This window comes from Trachemys scripta, chromosome 3 (assembly GCF_013100865.1).
Source record: "Trachemys scripta elegans isolate TJP31775 chromosome 3, CAS_Tse_1.0, whole genome shotgun sequence".
Classification (NCBI taxonomy): domain Eukaryota; kingdom Metazoa; phylum Chordata; order Testudines; family Emydidae; genus Trachemys; species Trachemys scripta.
Window position 1 is genome coordinate 135,665,437 of NC_048300.1, and position 22,009 is coordinate 135,687,445.

Sequence of the window (22,009 nt, forward strand, 5' to 3'; positions counted from 1 at the left end):
CTCTCATCAACAAAAATAAAGATAGCATGATCACAGAAGAAAAGCACAGCTAAAATATGAAAAGTAATAACTGTTACTTCCTTGATAAGTATCCTCAAAAGAGGCCTTTGGAACCTGACAATAAGTCTAGTCTGCAATTAATGTGACGAGTGCCTCAGTTTTTTTAGAATACCTGGTTTTATATTTTCTGGAAAGAAATCCATACTCTAAATCTTATATAAATGGATTACCTATCCTGGTTTACTAAATCACCTGGACAGAATTCATGGGGCACCACACGCAGAAAGACTCACTTCTCAGACTCAGTGTTATATATTAAAATAATGCAAATAGCTATGCCACAGTCTGCCAGAGATGTGAAGGGGATGTGTTTTTATAAATTTTGTTTTTGAAATGAAAGAAGGGGACTTAGGTGAGCAGCTTGACAGATGCTGGAATGGAGAATATTCTAACATAGACATTTAAATAAACAAGATATTGCAATTTATTGATAAGATCACTTTTGTCATGTGGCTGGGAGCTGTTAATCTAGGGACGCATTATTTAGATTCATAGATTCATAGTTTCTAGGACTGGAAGGGACCTCGAGAGGTCATCGAGTCCAGTCCCCTGCCCTCATGGCAGGACCAAATACTGTCTAGACCACCCCGGATAGACATTTATCTAACCTACTCTTAAATATCTCCAGATATGGAGATTCCACAACCTCCCTAGGCAATTTATTCCAGTGTTTAACCACCCTGACAGTTAGGAACTTTTTCCTAATGTCCAACCTAAACCTCCCTTGCTGCAGTTTAAGCCCATTGCTTCTTGTTCTGTCCTTAGAGGCTAAGATGAACAAGTTTTCTCCCTCCTCCTTTTAGATACCTGAAAACTGCTATCATGTCCCCTCTCAGTCTTCTCTTTTCAAAACTAAACAAACCCAATTCTTTCAGCCTTCCTTCATAGGTCATGTTCTCAAGACCTTTAATCATTCTTGTTGCTCTTCTCTGGACCCTCTCCAATTTCTCCACATTTTTCTTGAAATGCGGTGCCCAGAACTTGACACAATGCTCCAGTTGAGGCCTAACCAGCGCAGAGTAGAGCGGAAGAATGACTTCTCGTGTCTTGCTCACAACACACCTGTTAGTGCATCCCAGAATCATGTTTGCTTTTTTTGCAACAGCATCACACTGTTGACTCATATTTAGCTTGTGGTCCACTATAACCCCAGATCCCTTTTTGCCGTACTCCTTTGTAGACAGTCTCTTCCCATTCTGTATGTGTGAAACTGACTGTTCCTGCCTAAGTGGTGCACTTTGCATTTGTCTTTATTAAACTTCATCCTGTTTACCTCAGACCATTTCTCCAATTTGTCCAGATCACTTTGAATTACGACCCTATCTTCCAAAGCAGTTGCAATCCCTCCCAGTTTGGTATCATCTGCAAACTTAATAAGTGTACTTTCTATGCCAATATCTAAGTCGTTGATGAAGATATTGAACTGAGCCGGTCCCAAAATAGACCCCTGCAGAACGCCACTTGTTATACCTTTCCAGCAGGATTGGGAACCATTAATAACTACTCTCTGAGTACTGTTATCCAGCCAGTTATGCACCCACCTTATAGTAGCCCCATCTAAGTTGTATTTGCCTAGTTTATTGATAAAAATATCATGCGTATCAAATGCCTTACTAAAGTCTAGGTATACCACATCCACCGCTTCTCCCTTATCCACAAGACTTGTTATCCTATCAAAGAAAGCTATCAGATTGGTTTGACATGATTTGTTCTTTACAAATCCATGCTGGCTATTCCCTATCACCTTACCACCTTCCAATGGTTTGCAGATGATTTCCTTAATTACTTGCTCCATTATCTTCCCTAACACAGAAGTTAAACTAACTGGTCTGTAGTTTCCTGGGTTGTTTTTATTTCCCTTTTTATAGATGGGCACTATATTTGCCCTTTTCCAGTCTTCTGGAATCTCTCCTGTCTCCCATGATTTTCCAAATAGCTAGAGACTCAGATACCTCCTCTTTAGAGTGAATGTTGAAGAGTAATCTGTATCTGCCATTTTGTAATAACTTTGAAGAATGGAAAATATTGCCCATGTTTTTTCTATTTTGACTAAATTTCAAACTCTTCAAAATATTAAAAATCTTTATTTGTTATAAAATACAAGAGTTATTCCAATGCCATCTGTGCCAACTCAGAACAACTGGTGGATGGCACTGGGTCAAAAAAATGTGGAACCATACCGTTGGACAGTGCAAGAAAACAGCTCAAAATCTCTGGCCGGAATTTAAAAAGAGCTCAGAACCTGCTGTTGGGGCCAGATTCTCAAAAGAAGTCAACTTCCATTTAGGCACCAAAATAAGTGGCCAGATTTCCAAAAAGAACTCATCATGTTGGCTCTTTCGATAAGTGTCGCAATGAGAACTGCTAGGTGCTGAGCACTTGAAAGTTTGGTCTTCATTGACCTAATGGCATTGGAAATGGCACCGAGACTTGAAAGATTGGATGGGAAAATCAACAAACTGCCTCACACTGAAGGAAAAAAAACTGCTGTAGAAAATAATACATATTTTGTATATATTTCAAAGCACCGTGACACATTTAAAGGGATCTGACAGAAAGTACTTTTTTCTTTTCTTTGTGACTTTTCATGAGGAGAAGTCTTTTATTAATAATTATTATCCTATTAGCTGTGGTAGCACCCACTACTAGTTAGATGCTTTCCAAACATTCAAAAAGAATGGTCTCTCCCTGCTCCAAACTGTCTTTCTCTTCTCTTCCCCCCCCCCCCCCCCCCGACATCACACCATAAACTAAGGACAGACAGACAAGCAGGCAGAGAATAGGGGAAGGGGAACACGTGAAAGTGTCTAGCCCTTAACATGCCAGTCCAGAGTGCAGGGTGGGAATCTAAGTGTAGGGCCCCACACTTTGTGATGACACAAAGACAGGCAGCCAGTCACGGTCCTCCTTTGTTAGGGGGACTGACTGATTGATTCCCAATGTTTCTTATAAGTTATGGGCTTGGCTGTCAGGGTCTGAGAACAGACAATAGAAGGGAGATGCAGGAGGGCATCTCCACTCCAACCTCACTTTCTTCTACCCTAACAACAGTGAAAAAGGATATAAGAAGTGTTGCTAAAAAGGCAGAGGGCCTGATTTATTGCTGTATTATGCTAGTGTTATGCTGGTGTATGTCCATTGATTTTGCTGGCATTAATCTGGAGTAATGTAATGATGGATCAGGCCCAAAAGAAGAGTGCCTGCGGGAAGGCAAAGCTCCCTATCCCAGCACCAACTAGAGCTGGGCAACATTTTTTAGTCAAACCTTTTTTTCACTGAAAAATGTTGATTAGGATCAACTGAAACATTTCACTACTTTGTGCCGACTTCAATATAGCTTCAGTCTAAATAAAAATGAAAAGTGTCTGCTAAAATGAAACATTTTGATTTTTTTGTGTTAGATTCACAAGGGGATTTAGGTGCTATTCACAAATTTTGAAAAGGAGGTCCCCTTATATCAACAGCCAATGCACTCATTTGGGAAACCTAGCTTTGAATTCCTGTTCTGGAGCAGAAAGTTAAATCCAGGTTTTCCCATGCTAGGGAGTATCTTAACCATCTGTTTCCTTTAATGCTCCTGGTACTTCTTAGGCCAAGGAGTATGACAAGGACTCTAGCCGACTGGTTAGGGCACTTATGTAGAGAGATGCAGGTTGCCGATCCCTGATCTAGCCTGAAAAATTGAAACATTTCATTCTGACATTTCAGAATTTTTTTTTTTTCATTTTGATTGAAACTATTTGTCAAAATTGACATGCTTTAGTGCCCTAATCTGTGTGCTATTAGGTATAAAGGCAGCACCATCACCTCCTCCTCAATTTTGTGACTCTAGACCTTCATTTCCTTTACTTTTATTTAAAAAATATCTTTAAAATGCCTAAAGTGAAAAAGTAATTTTCATAATCATGGAATCCTGGAATACAAAGGGCCCTTCAAATGGTGTTAATGTGTCCATGAGACATATGTGCTAGGAAAGTGGCTAGCACTACGTCTGGGACAGGAAGAGCCAAGATTTGTTTTTCAGGAGTCTAGGAAGGGCAGAAGCATTGCTTCTGTGTGGCATCCTGTACTTAGGAGACACACACTTTCCCTGCTGCTATACATGAGGGATATGTAATTCCCATTATAATTAATGGGGTTGAGACTAAACATGTATAAAGATGCAGTCAGTGGCCTCTGACACATACCATCATCCCGCCACATTCAGTAACAGTCCACACCATGGGTTGTCAGCAGGATGGAAGTCTAAGCACTACTTGAAATAAAAGGATACATATACATCAGGGATCAGCAACCTTTGGCATGCGGCCCGTCAGGGAAATCTGCTGGTGGGCCAGGACGGTTTGTTTACCTGCAGCGTCTGCAGGCTTGGCTGATCACAGCTCCCACTGGCTGCAGTTTGCCGTTCCAGGCCAATGGGGGTTGCGGGAAGCAGCGCAGGCCGAGGGATGTGCTGGCCGCTGCTTCCCGCAGCTCCCATTGGCCTGGAACGGCGAACCGCAGCCAGTGGGAGCTGCGATCGGCAGTTCTTGGGGTGGGGGCAGCTCCGTGGTCCCCATGCCTAGGAGCCGGACCTGCTGGCCAGGGTGCAGCATGGAGCCAGGATAGGTAGGGACTAGCCTGCCTTAGCTCCACAGCCCCGCCGACCAGACTTTTAACGGCCTGGTCAGCAGTGCTGACCGGAGCCACCAGAGTTCTTTTTCAACTTGGTGTTCCAGTCGAAAACCGAACACCTGGTCACCCTAGCCTTCAGCCAAAACTTGATAGATTAGATGCATATTTTCACTTTTATTTGCTTGTAACTATTTCTAACATTATTGCCTATACTTGAGTTCACTTAGAAGCCTGTCTTCTTTTATTAATAAACTTGTTATTTTTTAATCTAAACCAATCCAGTGTTCTGTTTAAACCGACCTGTTTGGTAACTGCAATTAAAGTAGCAAACTGTTGAATATTAACTCTATACAAGAGCAACAAACCTTCAATATCTGACCTGTCCAGGAGAGGGCTGAACAGTGCAAAACACACATTTCAGGGAAAATCCAGGACTGGGAGTGTGTTGTGATAACTCTGTAAGTAGTAACCAAGACTGGTGGAAGCCAATGTGTGACTGCAGTGTTACTGACAGGCTACTGAGGTCAGAGCTGCTGGACCAGGATTGTAGCCAGACACTCAGGGTGTGACTTGCACGGCTAGTAGGTTCACTAGGCTGGTTGTGAAGCAAAGCATTGTGAGACACCCATAGTCACAGGGCAAGCAGTGATGCAACCCCTCACTGGCTGAACTGCACCCTGGAATGTGACACCCTCTCTCTGTGGGGTGGATGACTGAGGTAGTGTGCGGGGGTATGGGTATAGACTGTGTGTCAGGAGATGATACTATGTTATAATCGCTTTTCTGTCTGCTGGGGTGGGTGGGGTGGGACGGTTGCTGTGTGTGTTGCAGTCCCTCCCGAGGAAGGTTGGGATGCTACTTGTAAATCAGTCCCCGGGTGTATGTTGGCGGAGGGGTGTTACCACGTCTTCCCCCTGCCGTTGCTGTGCTCATTACACCCCTCCCCTCCCTTACAGCCTCTCCCCCCTCTCGGGGGAGGCGGGGTGCGCTCTGCGGAGTGTGTCCCAGCCGCCTAAGAGTCTGGTGGCACCTTAAAGACTAACAGATTTATTTGGGCATAAGCTTTCGTGAGTAAAAACCTCACTTCTTCGGATGCATAGAGTGAAAGCTACAGATGCAGGCGCATCCGAAGAAGTGAGGTTTTTACTCACGAAAGCTTATGCCCAAATAAATCTGTTAGTCTTTAAGGTGCCACCAGACTCTTTGTCGTTTTTGTAGATACAGACTAACACGGCTACCCCCTGATACTTCCCAGCCGCCTGTACGGCTCGGGGGGCGGCTCCCCCTGGCGGGCGGCCTCCGGCGGAGCGGGAAGGGAGGCGGGGCCGGAGCTGGGACGCCGCCGGCCGCGCGCGGGGGGAGGAGGAGCAGCCGCAGCCGCCAGGCCATGGCCCCGCTTCGGCGGCCTTAGCAGCAGCCGGAGACTTCCCCCCTCGCCCGCCCTCCCTCCGCCCGGGCAGCAGGAAGCGGCTCCTCTGTCCGTAGCGGCGGCTGGAGCTCGGGTCTGAGCGGCTCCTTCCCGTCTCGTCCTCTCTCCGCCGGGGCTGGCGGAGCCGGCGGGCCCCCGTCCCCGGGGCCGTCCCGTCTCCTCTGCTGGGGACGCGCAGCCCAGGCGAGGCCGCGGCCTAGGGCGGGCGGAGCGCGTGAGGCGCAGGATGCGGAGCGAGGCCCCCCCGGCCGGGGGCTGCGCGCGGCCCCAGTAGCCCGGGATCGCCGCGGATGCGGCCTCGCCCCGCGCGGCGGCCCAGGAGGCGCCTCCGCCAGGCCCTCGCTCCCCAGAGCCTGTGCAGCTGGGGGCCGCTGCGGCGGCCCGCCTGAGCCGCTCCTCTGCCCCGGCCCGCCTGGCCCTGCCCTCTCCTGCCGCGGTTGACAGTGAAGGGATGTCTGCTGCCACCTCCGCTGAAATGATCGAAACTCCCCCGGTCCTCAACTTCGAAGAAATTGACTACAAGGAGATTGAGGTGGAAGAGGTGAGCGAGCCCCGTGCGGAGCCGGGGATGTTCGGAGACTCCCCACCACCACTTTCCTGCACCCGGCCCATGGGGCGAGCCACTAGGTGTACAGCTCCCTAGAGCTTTAGGGCAGCGTTTACTCTTTCGGACCCCAAAGCACTTTACAAACTACATAAGTATTGCAGCCCTGGCACTGGTAGGCCGGGAGGGAGGAGAGTGGCAGACAGCTGCCACAAAGGTGCCTGGGTGGGAGGAAAGATTCTGCTCATAGAGACTGAGGCAAAACCCTAATCTTATGAGAGAGGCTGTGAGACCACTAACAGGCAAGTAGAGCTGGCCCTCTCTGCTCTATATAGTAAATTCTGTGCTATTCTCCCTCTGAGAAATGCCTAAATAGTGCAATAATGGGCACAGTAAACATGTATATATAGAGGAAGGGCTGTGAACCTGAGCTGCCAGGGAGCTTAGGTATTCCAAACCTGAGGAACAGATCAGCATTTGTAAAGTGAATTTTAGGTTAGTCTAAATTTAATCCAGACTTTGGTGGCAGTTGATAAATTTGAATTAATTTATCACAGGCAAATGGAGATTTTTTTTTAAACTATATTGTAATGCTTCCATTTAATGTGTATTTTTGTAGGTCTCTGTTTTCTCCTCCATCCATCCTATTTAATACACTTATAATACATCTATAAGTATGGTATCTAGTTGCTGATCATTATTAGCCAAATTTCTTACGCATACATTATCGTGTTTAGGCATAAAAGACCCTTTTTAAAATTTATTAAACTAATTTAAGTGATGCTACAATCCAGTGGCTGTTACATTAACATCAGTACTGCATTTGTGACCGATTCTACATCTTTGGTATTGATTATACATGAAGTAAATTCAATTGTCCATTTATGTTTTACTTTGTTTGAAGAAAAATGTTTCCCACTTGAGTATTACACTGAAAGGTTGGCTATAGAAGAATTGCCTTAAATTCTTTGCAGTTGGTATGTAATTGATTAAGAAGGAGTACCTAAGAGTATTTGTGGATAAGTTTGGTTTTTCTGTGGAGGCAGAGTGGATTTTCTCAAGAGCAATCTGTGTTTTCCAAAAAGGTTCAATGGAGATCAGGGCCTTGATGAGCAAGTTAACATATCTTGCAAGTTGTTGTTCCATACAGCTGTATCTCTCTGCTCTTGTGAAGTCCCTGTTTAAGACAAGGTGTTGTGTGCATGGGCAGACCCCCATTTAACTCAGTAGAATTTACACACGCAGAACGACTTGCAGACTCTAGACTTAACAAACATTGGCATCATTATTACAATCTTTGTGCTTTTAACTCCTTAGCAGATTAATTACTGCTGAAAGAACAAGATCTCTTCTTCTGAACACAGTAACTGTACAGAAGTGAACATAGCCTTGTATAGCACCTTTCATATATAAGATAACCAGTAGCTCAGAGCTTTACAGAGTCATTTGCTAAATACTGATAGTTAGCCTGTATCCTACTGAATTTTGGTCCACACACAGTCTTGGTGACTATAAATTGATTTATTGAGAAGGAATGTTTTCCAAGAACACTGTGTTCAAAAGGCATCATGGTATCTTTGACTTCCACCTTGAGAGTCACCAGAAATCTGTAGAAGGTACTTTGGCTTTAATCTCTCTTCAAAAGGATTTCCTTTTCTATAAACAAGATAAGAGGCTCTCAAACTAGAGGAGGGCCCCCTCTGGGGGGGATGGCCGTGGAATGTATTCGGGGGGGGGCATGAGACGCTTTAGGGCAGGGATTGGCAACCTTTGGCACGCGGCCTGCCAGGGTAAGCACCCTGGTGGGCCGGGCCAGTTTGTTTACCTGCCGCGTCCTCAGGTTCAGCCGATCACGGCTCCCACTGGCTGCGGTTCGCTGCTCCAGGCCAATGGAGGCCGCGGGAAGCGGCGTGGGCCGAGGGATGTGCTGGCCGCCACTTCCCACAGCCTAAAAGTCTAGCTAGCAAGTCCCTCCTCCCCCCCCAAAAAAACAAAACAAAAAACCCCAAAAGGCAAAAGAGAATAACAACATGCAAAGCACCTTATTTTTGTTTCTATTCTGTCTTAGTCAAGTAAAGAATAGAGGAAACTGTACGTTGTTTTTGAGTTTACAAATAAAACCCTACATAAATAAATTACAATGATTTGGACTTATATATGGGCATATTTATTTTTTTCCTAAAGTTAAGTATTTTAGGAAAAATTGTCAGAGTGGCCACTAGCAAGAGTTGGTGGCCACGCTCTGAGGCCACCAAAAAAATTATTGAGAGAACCCCCGGGACTAGATAGTCCTGCCTCAGTGCAGGGGACTGGACTAGATGACTTATTGAGGTCCCTTCCGGTTCTGTTTCTATAACTCTGTGAAATGTCGTGTGTCAGAATTACACATACCTCTTCCTTTTAAACATTTAATTCCATCATTTCCAAACAATGTTTCTGTATTAAGGAATTGGAAGTACTTTTGTATTTGAAGAAGACTCTGAAATTTGTATGTTTGCCTATGTTCAGTAATCAAACAATTAAGTGTCTTTTGAGATATTGCTTGTAGCTAGCCCTTACACCCATGGAAAAAGTTAAGGTTGTGGTAATTTTAGAGATCATAAACAGGTGCCCACTGATGACCCATAAAAGTGAGTATCACATAGCAAATATAATATGTTGTACTTAGCACTTTGAACAAGTAAAATACTGTACAAATGTTTAATCCTCACAACACCTGAGGACAGTAAGGATTGCCACCTCATTTTACAGATGGGGAAATTCAGGGCCACACAATGTCTAACTGGGAGGTAGAACTCTGAGGCTTGATATACAAATCTTGGGGTCCTCTTACAGATGTACCTCTGTATGCATGCTGACACCTGCACAGGCAGGATTTGGTGCACCAAAAATGTGTGCCTAGATTGAGGCCTCAGCAAGAATTAAACTGTAGGAGTCTTGAGTCCTAATTAGTTTACTATATCACACTGTCATCCTGAGACTTGCCTCTCAATCTGAGGAAAAAATGAAGATGATCCATTTGTTTTTAGACCAAGGGAAGGGGACTTTTGTCAAAGGGTAGGGAGAAATTTTTGTAACAGTTATTTTAGCATTTTGAGTTAAGTGTATGTGACCTACCAGCAGTTCTTGATAGGCCACTGGATACCACAGTTCTGAGAGTAGTAAAAATGCTTAGAGGATAAACTCGTATTACAGTGGAAGCAACAAAAACTGCTTTGCAATGGAACAGGTGAATTAGAAACAGAAATTGTCCACTATGATTAAATTCCAAGATGTATGAACCCCTTCCTTGTCACCCCTTTCTTTTTGTGCCTTCATTGATTTCACAATTGCTAGTGACTATATGCTGTAACTAACGACATAGCATTGTGCACTAGAAGAAAACTGTTAATACTTTACACCTAGAGAGCAAGAATTCTAAAATAATCACCCTTTACAAGGAATTAAAATGGTTGTTTTATTATAGTATGTGGACATCAGTTAGATGTCCCAAGATGAACATCAGCAAATCTAAACTGAAAAACGCAAAAGAATTCTTGTATAATCCCAGCTTTGCTCTTGTATTATCAAGGTTGTCTGGTCAGCAGATAGCACTGCCACGGGTTTATTAATAGATTTAAGTTCTGGAATAGTTACAGGCCCCAAGTCCTAGCTAATAAACATAAGATCTGTGCTTGTGCTTTCAGTTTGGTTTGGCCAAGTTTTACTGGATAACACATGAATATACCGTATTTTGTTCCTCTGCATGGCTATAATTTAGGAGGTGAGAGGCATACACAAGCCAAACATATATCCAACTTCCAGGTGGCATTTTGTTGTTTAAAGTCCTCAAGTTGGGGTAAGGTGGATACGTAATTATCATGGTGAATAAAAGTCAACCCAAAATTAATGTGCCATGAAAGAATATTCAAAGCAAGAATGAAAAACAACCTAAAAGTCAGGTTCAGCAGCAACCTTCCTTTCCTTTACCCCCGGGAAACTTCTGATTGCTTCTGTGATTGTCTTATTTTTAACTTAAGTACCAAATAGTCTGAAAAAGCATTAATAATTAGGGAACAAAGTTACAGACCTTACCCTAGATTTCAAGCAGCACGGAAAAGAGCTAATTTTTCTAAATGTTGTGTTCTGCTCATCTGTTTTATGATGCTAGCTAAATTAGAGATCTTATTTTAATATTTTAGGAGTTGCTTGGAAAATGTGGCTTTAAATTTGCTTGAAAAATTGTGGATAAATAAGCCTTTAAAGGAATATGTGATGCCTTATGCTACATTTTAGAAAAATCCAGACGGATTTATAAAACAGTATATAATTCTGAAAGTTTGGAAATGAACTGAAAATTTTTGTCTTGAAAGTAGTGATGATACCAGTGCAGATTCATTCAGTTGTTGAATGGAGGCCCATCTGATTAAATAATTAGTAATAAATGGTATCTCTCTATTTGGGAAGTTCAGTTAACAGATGCTTTGCAATACAGTGTGTGGGTTTTTATTTTTATTTAAACCTGATCTTAAGGGTACGTGTATAGGAAAAGGTAAACTTGACTTTTAATTATTTTATTTGTTAATAAAATAACTTCCCTTCCTTTTTTGATACTTTGTTTCTGGAGTATTGTCCTCATGGCTCTGTTCCATTCTTTTCCATAGTTAATTTGCTTCTGCCACCACACATCCACTGTAACTAAATAGAACCTGTCTGATTTGTGCACCTTTTGGTTGTTGTCTGTTGTTGGTTTGAATAGTGCAGAATGGACACAGCTCCCTTTTATGTTATATGAGCCTTGGCACCCAAATCCTACAATGCTGACCACTCCACTATGGAAAATCTAAACCCAGTACTGGGAGTGGTGTGTGTGTATATGTATATGTGTGTGTATGCAATATTACATATTTTTCTTCCTTAAAGTGACTTCCAAACAACTTTAAACCATACACTATTTGAAAGCTTCTGTTATCCTCAAGTACAGTAATCTGTGAGCTGCAGGGTGCTGGTGGCATCTCCACCAAGCATTACATGCAATTTGTTGTAGAAGTGCCAGTTCTCCAACACAGTACCAGATTGTTACTCTCCCTAGCCTTGTAGAATCCCTAGCAAAGTTGCTTTACTTTCCCATAGTACTACTGATGATCCCTGTCAGACCCTTTTGCCTGCACCTCCCCCATGCAATCTACTTGTAGTTGTCCGTGTTTCTGTGTCTGGTTCATGGCTATGCTTCCATAACTTCTTCTCCCCACTGGCTCAAAATATCCAATACTTCCTGTCTGCTCCAGGCAGGAGCGTGTCTTGTACCTCTCTGTGTGCGTGGAGCTGGCATGGTCTATTGGGCAGCTGCACACAACAAAGCTGATCTGCAAGGTCTGCTTGCCAAGTTGGGCAATCAGAAAAATTTCAAAGGTACGGAAGGTTTTAAAGAGTGTGGCTTCCGGTCTCTCTGACCCCTGGTCAGTGGAGTTTAAAATTGTGATCAGAGTGGTCTCTCTTGCAGGGAATGGGGCTTTGTGGGACAGTGACTAGAGGACTGTTAAAGTCAACACACATCATGCAGTGTCTTCACTCATATTGCATCGACTTAAGTAGGTCAACTATGGCATTTTGGTGGAGGGGCAGGGGTACTGTGTTGATGTAATGAGGCACTTATGCTGGCTAGAGACGAATTTGATGTAGACACAACCTAACTGTAGTGTAGCTGAAGCCTTAGTTTCAACAGTCCACTTGAACAATGGTAGTTAATAACTAGAGTATTTTGAGGGAATCCTCTTACAAAGAGGAACTGACAAGCTTTCTAAATATATATTTAAGAATAATTATTTAAGTTTTCACACCACTAAGAGGACATATTTGTAATGTGTACACCTATACATAATACACTTTTGGAAACAGCTGAATATGATTTTATCTGCTCACTGGGGTCTGAATTAAGGGTTCTTTGTCTTCTACAGCTGGGCAGGAAATGGTTTTCTAGTCCCATGAAATTTAGAATATTTTTCTTGTCCTGATTCAGGACAGGAAAAATAATCTCAAATTTTTGTGAACCAATAATCCAAAAACATTTCAGATCAGGTTAATTGAAACACTTCATTTTGATTTCACATTTTAAATTCTTTTTAGTATAAATTAACTAACATTTCCAATGGAAGTTATTTAGAAACAAAACTTTTCATTTAGAAAATGTCAAAACATCCTATTTTAACAATTTTGAAATTTTTTTCCAGTAAGTTTTAGAATCAGGATATTCATCAAAGCTGATCCTTTTTCCTGCCAACAATTTTGGTTTTGACAAATTGTCATTTTCTGATTATAAAAAAAATGGTCTGAAAATTCCTGACCAACTCTGTTTTCCTCGCAACCGTTGATGGCCTGGAGTCTTAACTGTGGTCCAAAGCCTTGATCCTGTAATCATAGGAATGGAAGAGAGCTCAAGAGGTCATCTAGTCCAGTCCCTTGCACTCATGGCAGGTCTAAGTATTATCTAGACCATCTCTGACGGGTGTTTCTCTAACCCACTCTTAAAAATCTCCAATGACAGAGATTCCACAACCTCCCTAGACCATTTATTCCAGTGCTTAACTACACTGACAGGAAATTTCTCCCACCCTACGTTTACATCACAGTGGCAGCTCCTGTCCCACAGGGCTGGGTTTGGCTCCCTACTCCGGGCATTGCGGCCTAATGCATGGAGTTACAGTGCCACTGAAGTTTGGCACATCCGTCCTGCCATAAATTGACACAGACGAGTGGAGGGCTATATCGCAACACCACTTAGTTTGCGGGGCATTTTACTCTAAGGACATTTCACAGACTTTATTCAGATTCATCGTTTCCATGATTACTGTGGCAAAATCATATCCCTATTCATGTTAGATAACAAGGGAACGTGATCTCGCAGTGCTGTGGCTAAAAGAACTAATGTAGTTCCTTGTGTAACCAGGAATATTGAGCAGGAGAATGGAGGTGATGTTAAGTTAGTATTGCTGAGACATTGCTGAGACAACTGCTGGAATATTGTAGCCACACTCTTTAAAAATATATTGAAAATTTGGAAAATCATTCAGAAAAGATACAAAAATTATGTGAGGTCTGGAAAACATGACTTATAACACATGGGAACTACTTTCTGTGTGCCCAGTTTGAGACAGTCAGATCCTGATTTTGAGGAGCGCGGTGTACTCCAGTTGAAGTCAATGATAACTGTAGGTGCTCAGCATCTCTGAAATATTAAGCTCTTGATGTTTTAAGTTGGGCAGCACAAAACAGTAGACACTTGAAATATTTGGTTTTTATTTCCGTGGCCTTGATTAAATTCAGACATTTCACCGGTTTAACTTAAAATCAGTTTTTAAACCCATTAAGTTAAACTGTTGGGAGTTTGTGTGTAGACACTTTGAGGGGAGGGATAGCTTAGTGGTTTGAGCTTTGGCCTGCTAAACCCAGGGTTGTGAGTTCAATCCTTGAGGGGGCTACTTAGGGATCTGGGGCAAAATCAGTACTTGGTCCTGCTAGTGAAGGCAGGGGGCTGGACTCAATGACCTTTCAAGGTCCCTTCCAGTTCTAGGAGATAGGACATCTCCATTTAATTATTTATTTATTTATGTAATCTGTTTTTTTTTTTTTTGTTTGTTTTTTTTTTTTAAACAAAGCTTCAACTGAAATAAACAACTATTGAACCAAAATCGTATTGGCATGGCTCCCACCTGAGGTGCCTTCTTGCAGCAGGCCACGCCACGATAGGCAAACCTGCCTCAGCTTCCTTCCTTTGGAGGCCCCAGTAACTCCATGACAGCTCCCTTGCATAATAATACACTTCCTTGGGCCAGTTTATTATAAAAATGTAGTGCAAAATAGTCCATAACAAGTCCGTAAATATAGTTCATTTATCACTGTCTGCGTATGTGCATGGCAGGTAGTCTTTAAAATCCAACACCTTCTAGTCCATCCACAAGTGCGTATCATTCTCCTGTGTCTTTCCACCACACCCAAGCTCTTTGATCCCGTCCTGTCCTTTTACCAGGACAGCCACCCCAGCCCTTCCAGCTTGAGTGCAACCCTTCTCTTCCCAGCAGGAACCCCCACAGCTTCCCTGCTGGGAGTTCATCCTCACTAAGGAAGCATCCCTAACTGCCCCAGACTCTCTCATTGTTCCCCTAGATGCAGCTCTCCAGTTTGGAGACTTGAGCAGGTAAGCGCCTGTGCTGTTCCCCTGTCTTTCCAGCCCTCAGTGTTGGCTTTTAGCCTTAGAAGTTGGCAAGCGATTCCCTTGTGCTGTTCTGCTACCTTCAGCCCTCTGGCTCCTCTTCTCCTGACTGACTCAGGCAGCTCTTAGCTGACCCATTTCCTCACTGGGCCTTCTGTCTCAGTCTGTATCCATTTATATGGCTCAGGTGCCTTTTCCTAAAACCCAATTAGCAGTCAGCCGACAATCACAATTGCACTGGCCTCTACCCTCTTAAAGGACCAGTGTCATCTTGCGAGGAAGCATCTATACACAAGCTTGCACCAGTTTAACTAATCTGATTTAAAAACATAGTTAGTTATGAGAATAATTTTTTGTGTGTGAAGTTCCCTATCTGTAAAATGTGGATAAAACCTCTCTCTCTCTGTTAGGGTGCTAGAAAGTTGAATTCAACAATGAACGTGGGGCGCTCAGTATTATGGTGATGAATGCAAGACAAGTGTTTATGAGGAAATAATAAATTCTGGGTTCAGTGCAGTGAATGATGAGAGGATAAAAGAAAATCCTGAACAAATGCCTTATTCTCTGAGCACTGTCCATCTTATGCACTGTATGTGCACAGGGTCCTGTGGGAAAAAAAAATGTGATTGGGGCCTTTGGGCATCACTGAAATAATAGTAATAACAATAAAGTGCACCCTTTTATAAAATTCAGGAGGTGTATACATAATTTACACCCATACAAACAACCTCACCTCTGTTGTAATAGAGACATTCCCTTACAAAAAAAAAAAATCCCCCTTCTTCCTACCCAACTGCCCTCTGAGAAATGCCTGCAAAATGAAATGGATCCTGCAGTGGGCATTGAAGGCCTGTAATGTTGGGCTCTGTCAGACCAACAAGAGGACCGACTTTCAGAGTTGAGTCCTCTGTCAACAATGCCTCGGCATCAGCCTTTAATGTTTAAATCTAGGGCCTGTTAGTTTGAGCACCTCAGATATTATGACAGAGGATAATGATCCGTTCCAATATATGGAAAACAAATTTTACCCCAATATATTTAAATTACTACTGAGTATAATGAGTTTAATCCTTAAAACAGATTACTATTCAAAAAAGGCTGGGTAAAACTTCATTAAAAAGACACTTAAAAAATAACTTATCTGAAACTTAAAACTTAATGTACATATAAAATGTACTGGGGTCTAAAATAACCCTTTGCTGATAAATTGGTACCTTAGTCTGGAATACAAACACTTCCTGGAATGAGTAAACTATCTAAATGCTAATAATCTCTTCAAAAAGAATTGCGTTTAGACTAAGCAGGGAAATATCTGTTTTAGGAATACTCCACAGAATGTTTAGATGTTAATTGCGTATTCACTAGACTCTTTGATGTGAGCAAGTAAGCCTTAGTATACAATTACTCTTTGAAAAGGAAACTCCATGGGAAAGTATGGATTTGTGTGTTCTTAAACCCCCACTCAGTCCTCAAGTTCATAATTAAGTTGATGTCTTGTGGGTTTTCTTTTGTAGACACTGCAGTTAATAAAGGATGAAGGGTTTGGGGTGCAGGAGGGTGCTCTGGGTCTAAGTCGGGGAGAGAGGACTCCCCCCCCCCCCCCAGTACTCTCTCCCCACAGCAGCACCTGGGCTGTGGGGGAGAGGCACCTCTCCCCTCCGTGGGAGCTCTGGGGCTGCAGGATAGGTGCCCTTCCCCCAGCCCCAGCAGGTCTGGGCTGGGGGAGGGCCGCTGTGACCGCCGCGCCTGGGTCGGGCTGCACCGTGCCTGGGGCCGGGCCACTCCAGGGTCGGGCTGTTCTGGCCGTGCCGCAGGCTGAGTTGGGGGCCAGGGGAGGGGCGCCCCTCCCATGGTCGGTTGGGGGCTAGGGAAGGGGTGCCCCTCCCCTGGCCACGGCAGGTCCCTGGGCGGGTTCCCTAAGCGCCTGTGCAGTGCTAAATAGGCTGCTTCACAGCCACGCAGGGAACTTAGGTTACAATAATCATAGGGGTCACTTGTAACTATATTGTGTACATTTTCAGACAATATTTTTTTTTCGAGTTGGTGTCCATCAAATGTGTAAATTAGCATTAAAGCAACAAAAAAGAGAAGTGGAAGAGGATAAAGAGAGGAGAAATCTTTTAAAAGGCCTTTTTCCAAGACATGCCCACCAAGTAAAATACTAGAGATGGTTAAGTCTTTGAACATGTCTTATTACTGCTGGTATATACTTATACCCAATGTATGCAGCATAGAAAGGCTGAGAAATCAGGAATTTCCAAAAGTTGTTTCCACTGAATCATTAAACTCTTTACATAGTAATTTGTGTATTTTATGTAACATTAATAGTAATAAGGCCTTGCATTTAATAAGGATATGAGAAATAGAAATTATTGCCTTTATGCAATGTAGTAGAAGTAACTTTTCTGTAGAAAACTTACTTTGAATTTAAAAATTTTTTGTAGTGTTTGATTTCTTTGCAACTTATAAATAAAAATGAATGTTAATTTCTTTTTTAAGGCAAATGGTGAGATCAGATTCTATTGTATGTAATTGTAATAACCCCAGTCATGCATAGCATTTGAAGCCTGGGCCTTCATCATTGCAGCACAGATTGCTACCACTTGAACTACAGGATTAACTGTGTTAGCTGGCATCAGCAGAAAACTGTGATCCAGGAGGCTGGGATAGACGGCTGGGCCAGGTGTTAAGTTTGAGTGGTGGTTGCCCAGCCCATTTTTTTGTCTCCCTGCACCCCACATCACATGTATGGGAGGAGCTGCTGCCCCATGTGGGAGAGATGGCCCTTCGTGTGCCATCCCCACACACACAGCTACGTTGGCACCTCCCATCCTCTCTTTTGGAGACAGCACAGGTTTGGCCATAAATCAGAGCATTCATGTTTGGTTATTATTTTGGCATGCTTCCGGGATTTTCCTGAGGAATGCGAGCAAGAAAAGGGAAATGGAACTTTTCAACAGTTTATATCTCCGCCAAACCTGAATAGAATTGGATGGGTCCAAGAAAAGACATTTCTATTCCTAGTGGGGGCCCCCCTGCTGAATTTCAAGGGCCTGCTCCAAAAAATGGAGATGTTCGAGCTTCTCCCAAAAAAAGACTCAAGAATCTCTCATAATGGGAAGTATTTTGAAATCTAAATGTAGGGATCTCTGTCTAACCTCCTTTAGTGAAGTCAAAGTGCAGGATTATATCATCTACCCACTCTTACGGAAATAATAGTAAAAGTTAAAATTCAGTATTATGGCTTCATTAGAGGGTTAATTGGAGGCAAACAACTGAAATGGAGAGAACTTGTTTTAGTTCACATTTTGCTCATGAAGGAGAGTGTTAAAGGAAATGACTGTATAAATTCTCATTAATCTGACAGTCTCAGTATTGAAAGTATGGGGGTGGGGGGAAGAGATACCTTGGTCGTATTTGACATGTATCCCTTACTCTGTCTTCTACTACACTTCAGCATAGTGTTAGAATACATGTAACTTTGCATTGGAAGGATGAAGAAAAGAATAAGGGGGAAGCAACTATTCTTCCTTTTTCCTAGGTTCTTTTTGTGTAGCTCTTGTGTGAAGTAAGTAACTTTACAAATTTGTATGCAATATAAATATTTCAGGAAAAAAATGTGAAAAACTTAATGTATGTAGTTTACTGTTTTTCCCTGTAGGTGATCTATGGGAGAACCCTTATGCACATGCCATTTATGACAATAGCCCTAGAATTTGTAGCTGTTCTTTATGACTGCATAAAATTAAAGTTCCGTTATAAACTTGGACTTCACTTCATATGTCTGATTTCTTTACACTAAATTTTTAATTTTTGATGCTGTGTAACGTGTTTAAATATTTGTGAAGTGCTACGGGCAAGCTGACATTGTTTCCTTAACTACAGTATTCCTTGCTATCTCGATCTAGGTTGTTGGAAGAGGAGCCTTTGGTGTGGTCTGCAAGGCAAAATGGCGAGGAAAAGATGTAGCCATTAAACAAATAGAAAGTGAATCTGAAAGAAAGGCCTTCATTGTGGAGGTACAGTAAGCTTGCTTGAAAAGAAGTTATGGGATTTAGTATGTTCTCCCTCCCCCCCCCCCCCCCCCCCCAAAGACGTTCTGGGTTTTTTTCTTTTCCCCCCCCCCCCCCCCCCCCCACTAGTAATGTGGTATGGCTTTTCTACTGACATACCCCGCCTCCAGCCACGCGTCCTCCACCAGAACTTGTAAGATGGTCCTCGGAGAATGGCCTGCGGCTGTCTTCCCCAGTTCCTGCAGTGAAGGAATTCTTCCCAGTCAGATCTGGGGTATTTAGAGCTTCTTTATGCCACTCCAGCCCTTTTAATCCGTGTAGAGAGACAAAGAGGGAGTGAGAATCTCATTCAGTGTCAGTTAACATTGGGGGAGGGGTCATGCTATGAAAAAATTTGGTTTATGTTTCCATTAATGTAGTAGTTTTTAATTAAAATTGTAAAAATCTAGAAAATACATGTAACCTATTTATTTGAGAACAAATCCCTTATTTTCTTCATTCCACCTCTCTTTTTCTTTTAAGATCTAGACATTTAGCCACACACATAATTCGTACTTTTCCTAAAGGAGAGACAACATTCTAGGATTGAATGTTGATACTACGTAACTTCAATGAACTTCATTATGCCATTGTTCTGTTTGTTTGCATTTAAAACACAGTAGAGGAAAATCTAGGATGCCCAGGACATATATGGAGTAAAATAAGAATAAATCCCTAACGTGTTACAGTTCCTTTAACCATACTATTTTGTGACTAAAAATGTATTTATAATACATCTCTCTGTTAAAAGAATATTTATACTTTGCTCATTCCCATGTTATGTGAGTGCAGAATAACATTCACATAAATCTAAACATGGTTGAATGGTAATTCGTCTTGGTTGGACTTTATGTGAGAGAGAATCTAAGAAAGAAAATCCTCAGAAATTATTTTGAATTGGTTTCAAGATATTACATTTTGAGTTCTTGCACTGTGTAGGTTCAGTTCTGTTCTAATATCACTTCAGACTATATATAAAGAATTTCTAGGAACATAGGGTCATGTGCCCTATCGATTGAATAGTGAAATTCAGAGGGTACTATTAAAAACTCCCTCAAAAGTCTGCGAAAGCCAAAACTTCCCACTTGGTTTGATTTTCTGCCAACTTGCAAAATAAAAAATGGTTCTTAATTTCTTCAGTGGGTGTATCCACATATGCCTACTATCAATTACTACAAGCAATTTTTTCTCATAACTGGATGGCATAAATGTTAACTTGTAGAATTTATTTTATAGTTCATTTTTGTGGACATTAGTTCTCTTTAACGCAAAAGGGATTATTTTTCCTATAAGATTTTCTGTAGTGATTCAGACCATTTGTCTCTGAAGTCATGTATCCTTGCTTCCAATTGTGGCCAATAAACAATGCTACAGAAGTATTGCAAAATCCTCAGAACGCCATATTTAGTTGTGCAATGCTGTACTTGGAAAGTGGATGATCTGCTTGTTCATCAGCTTACACTCTGGCCTTGAAGCATGTGACTTAATTATGTTCTTAACATGCATAATTAAAAATTTGATTCGAGTCATAACATTTTCTGACCCATTTTAATAGGTCTGCCTGGCTAATATAATCTGTTACGAGACAGGGGAGTGCTATTATCTCCATTTTACAGATGGGGACCTGAGGCACAGGAAAACTGTGATTTGTCTTTCCAAGGTCATGCACGAAGTCTGTAGCAGAGCCAGGGTCCCAGGTTCTAGGCTAGTGCCCTAAGCATTGGATTTTTAGAGGATGGTCCATTTTTAAAATTCAGGCACAGTATGTGAAATTAAATTAGGTTGTAAACTAACATAAATTTGTTAGATAATTAAATTAGGTTATAAACTAAGACATCAACTTTTTTACCCTATCTAACCATGCTATGTAAATAATTTTGTGTTCATTTAATTGTTAACTCTGTATATGAAACTAAATAGTAACTAGAAGTATTTCGTGGTTGAAAAAAAGTGGTGAACTTTTGTGTTGCAGCTTCGACAGTTGTCACGTGTGAACCATCCTAATATTGTCAAGTTATATGGAGCCTGTCTGAATCCAGTAAGTTGTAATCCTCCAGCTTTTGTCACCCCAATAACGCTCACTATAATCGAGCAATAATGCAAGAAATACATTCAGCCAATATACCCACCTTAGTATTGTGTCTCTAAAATGGTTGCTGGTTTTCTTATTAATGGGTTGATTTTTCTAAACATTAATTTTTTACTTGAAGCAAAGTGTAGCCTCCAAAAACCTATTCACACTTCATCTTGTCCATTTGCTCTCCCTATGCTGATTTTTTTTGATTGCAAAGAAATTAGTGTGGTATATATCAGGGCCGACCAGAGAATTCAGGGGGCCTGGGGCAAAGCGGGGGAGCTGCAGCGTTTGTACTCATCCAGTGATGGTCTGGATCTTCGGTGGCATTTCGGCAGCGGGGGGCACTTCAGTCGCTCCGCGTCTTCGACAGCACTGAATGGCCCCCCACTGCCGAAGTCCTGGAGCGACTGAAGGGGATCCCCCACCACTGAAATGCCGCCGAAGACCCGGACCGCTGCCGGGCGAGGGCTCGTGGGACATTTCAGCGGCGGGGGGCACTTCAGTCGCTCCACGTCTTCGGCAGCACTGAAGGGCCCCCAGCCGCCAAAGACCCGCACCACCACCAGGCCAGGGATTGCAGGGCCCAGGGCCTGGGGCAAATTGCCCCACTTCTCTCCCCCTCTTCCCCCACCACCCCCCCCGCGGGTGCCCTGGTGTGTATATGTGTGTATGTATATACACAACTTCGCTTGTGTGCAGTCCCCATATTGATTCCAAATCAGCACTACAAAAAATGATTTATTTACAAATGACACACACGATTGAAAATCAATTCCTTTACACTTACCTGCCAAGGTCAGGATTCTGTTTTTGCCCTGCAACAGCTGATAACTCTACAAATGCCTCAGGTGATGCAGCGAGTACTGTAGCAGGACAAATATGAAAGCTTGAACTCACAACATGGTAGGCTAATGTAGACATATATTATTAGTGGCCTGGGATATTAAATGGGTTAAAATAATAATTTATTCTGATTTAATAAAAATTGGCAATTTTAGTTAATCTCTTCTAATCCACTCTTATAGTAAATCCATTCTAACTGTAA

At 42.4% G+C, this 22,009-nt stretch overlaps 1 protein-coding gene across 5 annotated transcripts in view; it reads left to right on the forward strand.

Annotated features, from left to right (window-relative positions):
- Nucleotides 1–6,019: 6,019 nt before the first annotated feature.
- Nucleotides 6,020–22,009, forward strand: part of MAP3K7 (mitogen-activated protein kinase kinase kinase 7) — a 62,815-nt gene continuing 46,825 nt past the window's right edge. For 3 of the 5 annotated variants that reach the window (XM_034766023.1, XM_034766024.1, XM_034766025.1), the window contains exons 1-3: nt 6,020–6,644; nt 18,744–18,854; nt 20,860–20,925. In XM_034766023.1, coding sequence (XP_034621914.1) covers nt 6,555–6,644; nt 18,744–18,854; nt 20,860–20,925 — 267 coding nt within the window. In that variant the 5' untranslated portion in view covers nt 6,020–6,554. Of the gene's footprint in view, nt 6,645–18,743; nt 18,855–20,853; nt 20,926–22,009 lie in introns of those variants that run through there. The other 2 variants (XM_034766026.1, XM_034766027.1) reach the window with 2 other exon arrangements.